The 15,077-nt window shown below is 40.4% G+C and overlaps 1 protein-coding gene across 2 annotated transcripts in view; it reads left to right on the forward strand.

Annotated features, from left to right (window-relative positions):
• LOC127436651 (ELKS/Rab6-interacting/CAST family member 1-like) overlaps positions 1–15,077 on the forward strand; it is a 300,135-nt gene that overhangs the window by 210,415 nt on the left and 74,643 nt on the right. For both annotated transcript variants that reach the window (XM_051690929.1, XM_051690930.1), the window contains one exon: positions 8,184–8,331. In XM_051690929.1, coding sequence (XP_051546889.1) covers positions 8,184–8,331 — 148 coding nt within the window. The remainder of the gene's footprint in view (positions 1–8,183; positions 8,332–15,077) is intronic.

The following is a 15,077-nucleotide window of genomic DNA, read 5'->3' on the forward strand; positions in this document are numbered from 1 at the left end:
TGGTGGTGACTCAAGGATTATCCCATGTGGGACTCGAACCAACAAACTTTCGGTTACCAGTCCACGTCTTTAATGCCACACCACTGCTCTACCAAGAGAATGATACGTTGCTGGTGTAAAATCAGCCACCTGGCCTTTGTCTTTTGGTTCTATGCTTGATTTTAGCTCATCTAGTGGAGGAAAAGCTTGCAAGGTTCCCCATGCCATCCTCATCATATGTCAGTGGCTCCGCTACAAATTTCTCACTGAACACATAACGAAACAGCAGAGAAGCTTCGCTGCACCAATAACTCATAACCGCTGTCACGGATATATTAGTCACAATGAAAAAACATGAACTGTCAAGAAGCTGCAGGCTAATCCATGCTTGCATTTTAAAACCATCTATGTTGTAGTCATATCACAGAGGGGAAAGGGAGGGGTGTTTGCTTTGGAATATGTCTTAAAGCTGCAACGCCTTGTCTACTGCAGCTGAAGCTTGGCTTTAGGGCTGTTTGTCACATTGACAGGCGTAATCCCCCGTTTGGTGTCCAGTGGTAAGCCTCCATGTTCTTCCATGTGTCTTTGTGTCTGTATCTTCTGCATAGACTGAATGCATCTTTCTCCCCCAGTTCCATCTGTTTCAATAATGGTTTCCACAGGTGCCACTCCTTGACAAGCTTAATTTCCCAGAAAGCGAGTTCTCCCTCGTCTTCCTCTCTCCCTCCTGCGTTCGGTTTTGTTTAGAGGCCCCAGCTGTGTTGCTCGACACAACTTTGTCAGCGTTTCCCAGGTAACTGGTTTCAAGTGGACTCCGGTGAGATGGAGTGGTTTGGAGAGAGAAATGTGTGTTCCTGGTCATGCTCTGCGTAGCGTATCTGAAGTGGTCACGGCTTTACCGGCTTTTCCCATCTTCCAGCACCTGCTCCGGCTGTTTTGTTGAATCCACTGCTGCATCACTTTCTATCTCTGTCTATTTGTTTGTCTGTCTAACCACAGTCTGGTTTTGTTTGTTAGTTTCTTCTTGGCAAAATAATTTTTTTATTATGTTTATGCATGTAAATATAGAATGCTATGAAGTATGTTCGCGTCTTTTTCTTTCACTACACTCTGCTGTGGTTCTCTGGTGTACGGGACTCTGGAGAATGTCTTACAACAATGGTTTCAATCAACTGATTGGCAAACACATTGCAAAATATTTCTTGGCGTTATGATGAAAAATTTGTATCTAAACTGCTTTTTTCTTTTTTTAGTTTACCTTAGAAAAATGTTTATAAAATCTAAATGTATGGACTATGATGGTAAATTCCATAAACTCAGCATCAATCCTATGCAAGTTCCAGCAAGAGTTTATGTATGCTCTCCTCTTGAGGTTCAGAGATTACTTTCTCTCTTTCTCTCTCTTTTTGCTTCTATCTCTCTCTGTAGCTGATGTGATCCAGATGGCTTGGTGCTGTCAATCCAGGCGTGTGTATGTTCCCAGAGGAGACTAGGCCAGAGGAGAGCAGTGTGTTTGTGTTTGGCACAGAGATGTGCTGGCCACCCTTTTGCTCTGCTGCTATCAGCACTAATTAAGGTCGGCCTGTCAGCCTTAAGAACAGTTGATATGAGCGGAGGTGTTATGGGAGAGAAGCACATTGCACAGTGTTATGCAGTCATTTATACACTTGTATGTGAAATTTGTCTTTTCTCTGTCTGATCACATCTTTTCATTTTGTGTGGGTAAGAGATGGTGATAAATCAATTGGCCTGATTTTGCAATTTTAAGATGACAGATATCGGCTGATAGACTTATAAATATCGGCCAAGCCAATTGGATGATGATAGACCGATATTTGGATATTGTGGGAATATTATATTTGCTGAAAGATCAATATATTAGACAGGCCAACTAATTATCTGACATTTGGCCATTTTGACATTGCCAGTTTTGGCCGATAAAACAATATATTTACCAGGCCTACTAATCAGCTAATGTTTGGCCATTTAGAGATTATCATATTGGCTTAAAGACCAAAATATTTGCCAGGTTGACTAATCGGCCAAAATCTGGCCATTTTTAAACAACCCATATATTGGCCATAATCCACGAATCAGTCCATATTTGGCCATTTTAAGAATATCATATCGGTCCATAGACCAATATATTGTCCAGTCCGACTAATTAGCCGATATTTGGCCATTTTGAGATTATCCTATTGGCCAAAAGACCAATATATTGTCCAGGCTGACTAATCGGCTGTTATTTGGCCATTTTCAGTTTATCATATCAATTGAAAGACCAATATATTGGCCAAGCTGACTAATCAATTGATATTTGGCCACTTTGATATCATATCGGCTGTAAAACCAATATATTGTCTATTTCAAATAATCAGTCCATATTAGGCAATTTTCAGATTATTATGTCAGCCGAAAGACATATATTTTGGCCAGGCCAACTAATCAGCTGATATTTGGCCATTTTTAGATTATTATATCAGTTAAAAGACCAATATATTGACCAGTCCAATTCATCAGTTTATATTTGGCCATTTTAAGATGATCATATTGTCTGATAGGCCAATTTATTAGCCAGGCCGACTAATTAAATGATGTTTGACCATTTTGAGATTGGCAGTACTGGTCGACAGACCAATATAGCAATAAATAAAGCATGTGCTGCCCTCCTCCTTTTGTGTGAAACCCACACGCCAGTGTGAATTGGAGAATTTCATATTGACTTTTTTTTGCAAAACTTCATATCTTTTATTAAGAGATTCATTTAAAATAGCTCATTATTACACACCCTCATTACACACACAACACAACTCTTAGTTTCGCCGAAGGTCTTGCTTTGACTGCAGGCTTTTAAATTCAAATTTGATGTCGAGGAAAGCCCTAGTGCCAAATATGAGTCAACATGTGTTTCCAGGTGTCCCTCTTGTTCCAGTTCTATGTCTCTCAGGGATCTGCTCACAGTCACTCATGCACTCCTATTCTGTATAATACAAGATTAATATAGCTATTACTGTGTTCAGGAAGTACAAAACCCGTACTTTCAAATTGCTTACACACCAGAATTTATAGCTTTTGGTGAGTCAATATTAGCTTTAAAGGTGCAAAACTGTACATTTTTCTTTAATGTTTCATTGTGCCCATCCAGAGAGGATGTTCAGTGTGAGTGTCCTCTATAACTCTCCATTTAACCCAGCACTCTGATACCAACTCAAAAGCAGCAGATGTGTATCTCTTTTTTTTTTTTTTAGGCCAGTAAAAGCAACCGTTGAAAGTCCTCCGTGTCCCTGGGCAGCAATGAACGGTGAACGGACACCATATTTCTTCCTATGTCTCCCACATGATACACACACATGCACCAAATGGAGAGTTAACACCATATTTCTCTCTCTTCCTCATAACACACACACACATTTGCCTGGAAAAAAAGGCCCTAGAAAGCCTGTCTCTGGCTCCAGGCCAGGGAATGATGGAGAGTTAGGATTATTTTTATTTTTTTAATATGCTGGGGCTCCTCCAACACTTAGTTTGTTTAACGTGTCTGGCCTGTATTTAATTTTTATGTGCTAGATCAGGCAGTATCAGGTAGGACTTAGTACAGATGGATTTCGCTGATACCGTTCTGTGAACTCTTCCCTCCCAGCTAATGGTGTCCTCCAAATTCCTCTCCTTCAGATCAGTGCTCTGCAAATATTGAAGTGTTAAAGGAATGACCAATAGCTATATTATAGCATAGATATCTCAGATATATAAGTGTGTGCAGAATGGAAAAATTTATTTTTGCCTAGTATGGATATCCATCTGCTCTTTAAGTAGCCCTGGAGTCAAAGTAATATTTAATGAAACAAAAAGACACTAAACATAAACACACACACAGCAGCTGCCTCTCTCTCTCTCTCTCTCTCTCTCTCTCTCTCTCTCTCTCTCTCTCTCTCGAACTGCTGCTTCCGGCTCGGCCTTATCCCTCTCCTCGGATGATTAGCACGATTGGGGGCAAGCCCTGTGGACGGCCCAGCCCGGCCCTCCTCTTCGTCACACTACTCCCTCCTTTGCCTCAGGCCGGGGAACCCCCGGCATGACGTTCACCCCCCCCCCCACCCCTTCTGGCCGTGCCTTTCCCTACCTTTCGAGACATGGGAGGAGAGGGAAAGGGCAAGGCGGAGTGACAGTGAGCGAGAGAGTGGAGAGAGAACAAATTGCTCTACGGTTCCCCGACACGCTGTCGCCTGGTCCCTGACCACTCTTCCACCCTCTGGCGGACGACAGCCGCTCCTCCCCAAGCAGACCGGAGCAAATCCTCCGACCCCTGGTGGATGGAACGCCCCTCCGTGTTCTGGCAGCCGGTAGTGAGCCCCTCCGCCCCGGCAGCGACTCCACCGCTCCAAGCGGCCGGCAGCGAGCCCCTCATCACCTCGCAGACAGCAGCCGTTCCTCCATGTCCAGGTGGCCAGCAGTGACTACTCCACCCCCCGGCAGACGGCCGCGGCTGCTCCTTTGGGCAGACGGAAGTGGTGAGGACTCCACGACAGCGCATCCCTCCTCCTTCCCAGGTTTCGGCACCAATGTAACATAGTTCAAATGGGCAAGGAGGAGGCGAGAACCGGCTGAACAGTCAAAGTAATATTTAATGAAACAAAAAGACACTAAACACAAACACACACACGGCAGCTGCGTGTGGCACTCTCTCTCTCTCTCGAACTGCCGCATCCTGTTCGGCCTTATCCCTCTCCTCGGCTGATTAGCCCGTATGACAAGCCATATCTAGCGACCAGAATATTAAAGACTGAGTCCTGAATTTTTAAGGTATGATTTTCAATCACGTTATTCATTTAAACTGCACAATGAGGTCTTTAAGACATCACAGCATAATTTTCTGTTACTGCATAATTTTCTGTAAAGCTGCTTTAAAATGATTTGTTGTGAAAAGCGCTATACAAATAAAATTTAGTTGACTAGACTTGGGGGTGGGCTCTTTTGATTTAGACACCCACATCACCCTAGCAACCCCATAACAACCACCCAGAACACACTAGCCAATGCATAGCAGTGTGCTAAAAAGCTCTCAGAACCACAGGTGGTTGCTAACATCCAGTAATCCATCACCGCTTCACATTTTTTCAAAATTTCTGTTTTCCTGAAAAATGCCGAATCTTATCTCGCTTCCTGAATAGTCACGGTTGAGGCAAACATTTAAGATTAAAGATTCCAAGTGGTGAAATTAGCCAACCTCAGATCTGCATCCGTTTAACATTCCTTTCTCATTTTGCCATCATTTGCATTGAGCTGTCGTCATACAGAAGGAATTACAGTGATAGGTCTCATTTAAGACTCGTAACTTGGGCCATTCTTGGAATTATGTGCACTGTCCCCAACTCCGGTGGCGTAACCGACACCATGTGTCCCCTTCACAGAGCTGCCATAAATCTGTCGCTCTCTTCCCACCTCCTCGGCTATTCATTATCTCTGTACTGCCGTACACACCCATTGAGAGAAAGAACCCAGGGACAGAGGGTTGTGTTGTATTTTTAGGCCTGCTGGAAGTGTCCTAAAAAGAAGAGAAAGCAAGATGCTTAAAGAGCTGAAGAGTACAGAGAAAGACAGTTGAGTGTTGAGTGAAGTGATGAGATGAGTTTGTTAATAGGCCATTTCTTCTCTCTCTCTGATTGGCACTATCATGGGAGGAGGTGATTGGCCACTTGACCTCTTAGTGATCAATATGAACTCCTTATCTCCCTTTAACAAAACTCTGTTTCAAAACCTGTTGAGCTAACTTGTTGTCTGCTGCCTACATAGGCAGCTGCTTTTCAAAGCAACAATGGAACCTCATTAGTAACCGATTTGGAATACTCTACATAGGCACCAACTATGTGCAACACATAGTGCTCCTAACATGAAGTGCACTTGAGAGTTAACTCAATTGATTCCACTAGTCTTTAATGTTAACATGTTGCTTAGCTAACAATGTGATACTTTAGTAAGCAAAAAAAAAAAAAAAAAAAAAAAGCAAAGCAAAAACAAATATCGGGTCAAATAGTTAATTTGTAATTGGATTGAACAAGTTTTTATCAGTACTTTTTGGCAAGTCTGTCTCTCTTCTTGTAGCCACCTATTCCTGTCCTATCAACATGCCCAGTGTCTATGAAAGATTGAATCATGGGGGAAAAAACTGTCCTTGTTAAAAGGTTAATCTAAGCGGACACATGCATCGTGAAAAATAAAGGGAAAATTTGAGACATAAATAAGTCTGATTTATTCTTTTCTGCTTTGGACCTGTACCTATCTTTCCCTCATTTCGTGGGATTCAGATGTATGAGAGAGTGCATGTTATCATGACCTGAATAAGTGAGCGTCTGTTTACATTGACACTTGAGCATTCTCATACACCACTCCAGTCTTCTTATCAACTCTGTACCAGTGAACAACCTTCCACTTCCTGTTATTTTGACTTTCCAACATGTCTCTTCATACCACCATCTCTAGGGATGTCAAAAGTATTGGTGCTTCGGTACCAAGTCGATACTGAAATAAAATAAATGTAACTAACTATATTGAGGAGAAAAAGAGAAAACTTCTCACTCACTGCAAGTTATTTCTTTGAAGCAATTAATTCTTCACTTAATTCCAATGTTCATTCGTTTTTGCTGTAATATTGAAAGAAAAAAAAAATCACTATTGGTTTTGAGACAGCCCTACCGCCCTCCCTGGATTTCTCTTTTCACCTCATCTTTCCCTTTGATTTTTATTTTTACCCTGTGCGGTCCTCTTGCGTTTTGGCAGAACATATGTAAAGGGGCTCATCGGGACTAAGCAGAGAGGTAATGCTGAAGCTGAAGGGGAAGTTCCTTTTTGCCCAAAGTAAACTGACTCACCCCTGGGGCAGCTACTGCCTGTGGTCTAAACATGACCATAATGAGCACAGCTAGTCTGGAGGTCAGAATTAAAAGGCCTCTGACAGGACATGTTAGTGCTTAGAAGCCTTCTGGAACATCACCAGCCTTTATTTTATTAGTTTGTGCCAGGGACAGTGGTTTTTACAGAGCTGGGTGGCCTGTGTGTGTGTGTTTGTGGGATACATCACATCTTCAGTGCCTTTGATGGTCAAAGTGACAGAATTAAGAGTTGTATGGTAGCCCACGGGCATCGCATATGCACTGTGTGTGTGTAAACGCGAGAAGCTTCAGGTACATTCTTTCTAGAGCTGTGATGTCACTTTGGATAGATTCAGGTCAGCCAGTTCCTTTAAAGAATCGAAGAGAACAAACAGAGACAGAAAAAGAGAGTTGAGTTTGCCAGCGATTGGGAAATTGATAAGAGAAAAGAGCAAATTCACTGAAAGCTAGAGATCAGAAGCTTAGAAAGATGCTCTGTTCCAAAACCTATGTATGCAGCATTTTAAGGGGCCATTCACACAAATATTTTTTTGTATCCGTCTGTGCTCTTTTTTGTGTAAACATGCCCTACAAATGTCTCGTTGTATTTTTTAGCATCTCGCAGTGGAGCTCAGCTTTCTTTAGGCACTGTGTCACATTAAAAATAACTTAAACTGTTAAAAATGTTTATCAAGACACCTGCATTGGAGCTGCAGCTTCTAGCTTTTTTAGCAAAAGGACACGTTCGTTGTGAACGGCCCCTTTAGGCATCATAGGTGCATTCCAGATGCAAAGGGAAATACAAATGGAAAGACAGCTTTATTATGAGGCAGCATTGCTAGGTAGAGTCTGGATATAAAGATTCATAAAGACAGAGAAAGAAAATGAGAAAGTGTAAAAGAAAAAAAAAAGGCAGAGGGAGGATGTATTTGACACACTCTGAACTGTAAGCTGTGTCTCACCTTTATCACTGACACACTTGAACATGTGGCTAACCTGTTTCACACATTTTCCAGTGTGTTGCCTCTCTCCATCAACACACAGGTAGCAAACCCCTTGACCATCTCATCTGCCAGTATGGGGGTGAAATGTGTCACCCTTCTTTTCATTTTGATGCTAAATTTTGGTTTTGAGCCCACTCCTAGAACCAACAGAGTACAGTAGTATTGTTAAACTAATGAATCTCTTCCTCACTAAAACGGCTTGTTACCATAGTGACTATCTATTAATGAATATTCTAAGGTGTAATTGCTACCAGGACATAATGTGCACATCATCTGTAATAAGGCTTATCTATAGTCATCGGAATATTAATAGTTTTTTTGGTCCCCCAAACAGGCAGGAGGCGTTGTTGGCAGCCATCAGTGAGAAAGACGCCAACATTGCGCTTCTGGAGTTGTCGGCATCAAAGAAAAAGAAGACACAAGATGAGGTGGCTCTTTTGAAGAGAGAGAAAGATCGACTGGTACAACAGCTCAAACAGCAGGTAAGAATGACCACTGTATTTGTCCGGGATGGACTATCCTTTATGTCTGTGTCACGGACTGTGGCAAGAGGTAAAACTTTGGACTAAAACAAACATTTTAGACAGTCTTTTTTCCTTGTTTCCTATTGGATTTCTTCAAACAAGGTGAAGGTGTGTAATTTTTGTACCACTAACATAAACAGATTTTTTTTTGTCCGAAATGTCCCATATGGGACTCCTATTGTCCTATATTTTAGTGCCCTTCTTCCAGACGGCCAGTGAAACTTAACTTATTGAACACATTGTGTCCTGTCCATATTAAGGCAGAAAAATACTCAAAACCCCCAACCATCAGATCACCAAAGTGAACAAGTATTCACGTAGCAAAAAGTTGCAGACCCTGCTTCCATTGGTCAAACAAATAGATAGTCCCGCCCCAATGTCACTTCAGTGGTTGAGCCAATGTTGCTCCTTCGAGTTGGTTGGGATGCCCAAACAAACAGGGCAATGTTTTGATAATGTCACAGAGCCACAGTGTTAAACTTTTCTGAGAAATCAACCAACAAATGGCTAACATATAGTTCACTCTGCGTATCAAGCTGTGACAGTAGAAAGTATTTTCTTTATAAAATTTTCTTTATAAGTCTATAACCTAAAATATGAGCTTCACATTTTTGCTTTTAAACCCCCCTGCCAGCTTGCCTGCCAAGTCTTCATTGTAAGTGTATTGCTGTAAACCCATTTCACATTTGTTTGTACAAACTTAAGGGACAAGTCAAATTATCATGTGTCATAATCGAAAGCATGCCACAGATGCTGTCCATAGACATTAAGTTGACACTAACCCGGAATACTCTGTTGAGAGGGGAGTGATTACCCAGAAATATAAGATCATATAGGATATCCTCATGCTGTGTTCATAGAATCAGTAACCAGCTGACCTTCTGGATTGTTGGCATAGTTTAAGGCCTGTTCTGTGATGCTGTGTAGCAGTTCAAGGAGAGGGTAAAGAATGAGTTTTGAAAGAATTAAACTGATATTTTGGGAGCGAGTTTGCAGATGCAAACAGGGTACAGATGTCCAGCCACAGACCCGTCATGGAGGGCAATTTTAGGATTGTTGGACTCCTCCTCCATGTTCCCACAAACCACCTGTGAATACATGCACACAAACTAAAACACTCACAGACTTGTGCCCCTACATGCTGATGAGTCTCTTACAACCCTGAACAAGGGATAGTTCACCCAAAAATGAAAATTCTGGCATTAATTTACTAACCCATATGTCGTTCCAAATCCATATCACTTTTGTAATTCCATGGAATACAAAAAGAGACATTTGCCATGCAAGTATAATGGAGCATCAAGCTTCGAAAAGGACACAAAAGCACCATAAAAGTAAAATAATAGTGGTGAGTTGTGCACTTCAAGTCTTCTAAGACAAAATATAGCTTTGTTTGAGGAATAGACTGACATTTAAGTCGTTATTCACTGAAAATCTTGGCATCTGCCCTATTGTAGCTCTGCTTGCTGCTTTCATGAATTTATTAGAGAAGTAGCAATGTTCGATGTTCAATGATGCTTGACATCCCCAGTCACTATTTACTTTGATTTAATGGAAAGAAGTACCCAGGATGTTCTTCAAAACACTTCCTGTTGTGTTCTGTGAAAGAAAGTAAGTCATAGGGGTTTGGAATTACATGAGGGTGAGTAAATTAAGACAGAATTTAAATTTTTGGATGAAATATTTCTTTAATAGACACACACACTGATTTTAAACACACATTGTTCACAAACATGCACTGTAAAAAAAAAAAAAAAAAAAGAAGAAAAATGTTCTTGTTAACATACAAACCAGCCACACACATTTAAACAAAACCCAGTGCCCACAGAAAAACAAACAGAGCAGGGGGACCAACAAGCACATGCACACTTTAGCTCCATTCATGCTCACGGGCACATGCTTACACACACACACACACACACACACACACACATACACACACACACATACTCCTCTCTCTATCTCTCTCTGAATGACAGGCTATCAGCGCTTTGCATAGCTGCAGCATTCCACAGGAAATGGGTGTCAGTAGTGCAGATAGCTGTGGGGCTCAGCTCTCACCCACAGCCCCGAGATCAGGAGGGCAGCCTTCGCCCCCCTCCCTAGCACTGTCAATCACAGCAAGGGAATTTGGTTATGAGCTGGTCAGAGGCTTGTTGCTCTCTTGATATACTAATGGTTCAGGTCAGTTTTAGGGGTTACACATGGTGGTCCTAAATCAGTTATTTTGGGCAGTTTTACTTCAGGGTCAAAGTTAGGAGATGGTACAGAAAAGTTTAAGCACCCTTGGTTTCTTCCAACGGTGAAGTTGGAGCAAAAGGTCTGAGCTGCTCTCTTTCGTACATTTGAGACCAGGGGTTGTCAAGCTCTAAAAAGGACAATAAAACACCAAAAAATCATCACAAAAGTAGTCCATGCACTATATTCCAAGTCTTCTGAAGACATTCGATAGCTTTGTGTAAAAAAATTTAAGTCCTTTTTAACTTTAAATCTTGCTTGAATGCAGTGCCACCATTCCCTTTCACTGTATGGAAAAGAGGAGCTAGTAGATTCTGCTATAAGTAACTTTAGTGTTCCATGGAAGAAAGAAAGTCATATGGCTTTCGAAAGACATGAGTGAATTTTCAGTTTTGGGTGAATTATTCCTTTAAGATCATGACTTCTGCAATGTAAAACTGTATGTAGGTTTGGCCACATGAGATGATAAGCCTGTAGCTTTTTGACATGGCCCATGGGAAGGGTGAGTGCTGTCTACTGATGCAGCCTCTGGATTCAGGGGATCAGGGTCGTAGGAAGTGATTGACAGGAGATGAGTGTGACATAGTGGTACATCAATGGAGTATTTTTCTTTCACTTTTTGAAGAGACGGATGTGCGTAAAGATGCACGATAATGGCTTGGGGGAGGGACAATTCCTGGTTCATACTTGTCAAATCTTGTAAAAAAAATAAATAAAAATGGTGTTTAAGTGTGGCCTTACACTGTGTGCTAACCATGTGTCAAACAATAAATCACGTTTCTTCTATGTCATTATGTCATAGAAACCAGTCATGACTTTCAACTGCGTTGTTACTTGACTTCTATTTTCATTGAACTGGGTAACTCTGCCCATAGGGAAATCTCTTTGGTCCATTGTCTCACTCTGTATAGTTGTAAAGTAAACATCAAGTATGTTCTTTGTCCCATCACATAGAATTGTCCATTTAGTGAGGACAGAAAATTTATTTAATGCTTAAAACTTAATAAAACTTTCTTGAAACACAAAAGGAGATGTTAGGCAGTATGTAAGTCTCAGTCACCAGTCATTTTCAGTGAATCTTATTTTAATACAATGAAAGTGAGTGACTGAGGCTGTCATTCTGCCTAGTTTCTTTTTTTTTTGTGATCCTTGGAAGAAAGGAAGTCATATGGGTTTGGACTGGAAGATCATTAGAGTAAGTTAATGGGTCATTGCTACAGTTTGGTAATATTTATGTCCCTAGTACAAGTTTTGGTATTTATGTTGTTTAATGTCACCTGATTACAATTTTAATAGGCTTTGTAAAAAAAAACAAAAAAAAAACGCTATTTTTAATGTTACACACTGCTGTGGGCCTAAAAGTAAAATGTTAAAGAATTGAAATCATTTTCCACTATTACACTAGTTTTCACCATACAATTAAGTGTTTAGTATAACATTCTCTCACTAACATGTATTCATTTGTGGTAAATGTGTCATTTTAACACTGATAGTGGATGTTTTTTTGTGTGTCCCTTGATTTATTGTCCACCCTGTTATTTCATGATACTCTGACCTTTAATTCAAGATGTATGTCATGAAATGACATCACACATGCTGGAGGTGCCATCAGCTATTCATCAAAATTATTTTGAATTATTTGAAATGTGTAACTCTTTTGTTTTATTTGTGTTTTCCTTTAGTTTGTGATGTTAAAGCATAATATGTCTGCTCAGTTATGGAAAGATATATGAAAAATTAATGTAATTTTAAAATTTTAATATATTCATGGTAACAGAATAAAATAAAACGTCTACAAATATGTCCACTAGAAATCATTCACAGACCATGTAATAGCTAATTTATCCACTGTTTCCATGTCCACGCTGTTATTGTCCACCGTGTTATTTCCACCCTGCCCATTTAACCAGATGGACACCTGATTTATTTTTATTTTTTTATTATTTTTATTTTCATTTTTTTCATTTGGCTTGACCGGTATGACTTGTAAAATGATAAAAATAAAGATACTTGAAAAAGTATGTTTTATTTTTCAAAAGTTTCAAAGCCAAAATGTCACTGAACTGTAGAAATGACCCAAAAGATGACAAAATCTTTTTTACATTTTTGGGTGAATTATCCCTTTAACCAAATTAGTGTGCATCCCATTCTATCAGAAATGTTTCAGCCAGTCACGTGGCGTCTCACTTGTTTTCTTTCTCTAGAGTAGCAGGTTTGGATATAGTAAGTGTGCGATAAATGAAGCCCTTCATCATGTTTAAATTATATATTCTAGATGACTAGCAGATGGGCCCATTTGGTGTCAGACAAAATGCTGCATAATCAACAACCGGTTCTGTGATCCAGAGATTTGAAGTGAAAGAAATGAACTAGTGTGAAACCGAAAAAAAAATGAAAGATGAGAGAAAATGAGCATGAAAGTTTTCAATAACAAAGTTAGAGGCGAGGGAAGACATCCTGTCTCTGTTTTTTGTTTTTGTTTTGGGATACATCACTCCTCAACATAGATATGATGTATTTCAGGAAGAAAATGAACTCTCTTTGTTCTTTCCCTCTCCGTTTCTGGTCTCCGTCTGTGTGTCTGTCTGTCTCAGTGATGATGACAGTGTAAAAATAGGACTGATGCCCTGGTGAGCGTCTTTTGAAGCGGCGCTGTAGTGAAGTGCTCTCTCTCCATCGTGCTCAATCTTTTCTCTCTCCATAAATCTCCACTCTGCGCCATGACATCGTGCCCAGCTCTGATGTGCTGCCCAAGTTTTATTAGCAGACTTGAGAAAGTGGAACGAGTGTGACTGCGAAGTGCAGGAGTCAGTTTTTAAAAGTTGTACTGTGCAAATCTACAGCCCGCAGATTAAACGGCAGAGTGGGAACTGCTCCCCGCTGCCATCACATGGTTCATTGATGTCACAATTAGCTGTGCAGGGTGGTTTCTACTGCTTCTTGCTCCAGAGTGATCTGAATAAGGAGAGATAAACTTGTACACTCTTAAGAAACTACAGAAATATGTCTCTACAATACTAATCAAAAGTTTGGACACATCTACTCATACTTTTTCTTTTTGTTATTACTGTCTTATGAGTTATTAGCGTGTTGTTACCACAAGAACAGCAACCGGCGTAGGAGACAGACACCCAAACCTCCCCGCAGACCATCTGAGCTACCCACACCCAGCCTTGCCTTTCTAAAAGCAGACCTGGCTCCAAACCTGCAAAACACATTCCCACCTGCATGAGGTGTCCAGAACATATTTGATATGTCATAAAATTTATCATCCTTGCCCCTGCACGGACTGAAGAGGCTGCATTATTCCGCGCCATTATCGTGTAGCATGATTCAGACCATTAATCATCTCTGTGTTCATATTTGAAATCTTTACGACACTTCAGTGGCCGAGAGAGTTTCTCCGCCTGCACAGTGAGCTCTCTGTCTGCTGCGTATAAAGGTGTAGAGTGGTTAGTGTGGTTGCTGCCTCCCAAACCCAACCCGTCTTCCCCCCATACTGTATCATAATTCTCAACCTCCTGATGGATCACAGCAGAGACTTCCTGGCTTTTCCCATGTTAACTGTATGTCAGCATACATGCATGTGTGTGAGCTGGTGTTTGGTGTTGTAGGTTTCTGATGTCAGCGTGAGAGTTTCAGAGTGATTGGACTATGTAGGCTGTGCTTGTAATCAAATATGGATACATAGCGATAGTGCATTGATACTTTAAATTATTTTATTAATAAAATTGTATTATGTGTGCATTCATGTTTCCAACCGTTTATTTAATGAAGAAGTAGGACATCTATGTAAAGCACAACTACTAGAGTTAAAGTCTTTTACTCACCCTCGTGTTGGTCCAAACCTTTTTTCCTCCATGGAACACAAAAGGAGATGTAAGGCAAAACATTAGCATCAGTCACCATTCACTTTCAATATATGGGGGAAAAAAAATGCAATGAAACTGAATGGTGATTGAGGCTAGCTAACATTTACATTTCAACATAACATTAACATAACATCTTTTGTTCTGTATGTGTTCACTTTTCTTACTAAATATTTTTGTCTTTTTTTCTAGTAAAAATATCTAAACATCCTTAAAGGAGTATTCCAGGTTCAGTACAAGTTAAGCTCAATCGACAGCATTTTTGGAATAATATTGATTACCACAAAAATAAATTTGGCTCACAATAGAAGTGAATGGCGGCCAACTTTTGAACGTTAAATACTCACTGTTGCAAAAGTGTAGCCACAAGCCATAAACAATATGTGTGTTAACATGATTTTAGTGTGATAAAATCACTTACTAACCTTTATTGTTAAGTTATCCACCTTTTTCCTGAAATCGTTCCAAGATTCGACTGTTTTCAGTTTCCGGTCTCCAGTGTTTTTACTCACATCGGTGTATATTCTTAGCGGGTAAAGTAATGTTTAAGGTATTACATTTGTAAAAAGTGTCAAAAAACATGCCGATACTTCACAG

This window comes from Myxocyprinus asiaticus, chromosome 47, assembly GCF_019703515.2.
Source record: "Myxocyprinus asiaticus isolate MX2 ecotype Aquarium Trade chromosome 47, UBuf_Myxa_2, whole genome shotgun sequence".
NCBI lineage: Eukaryota > Metazoa > Chordata > Actinopteri > Cypriniformes > Catostomidae > Myxocyprinus > Myxocyprinus asiaticus.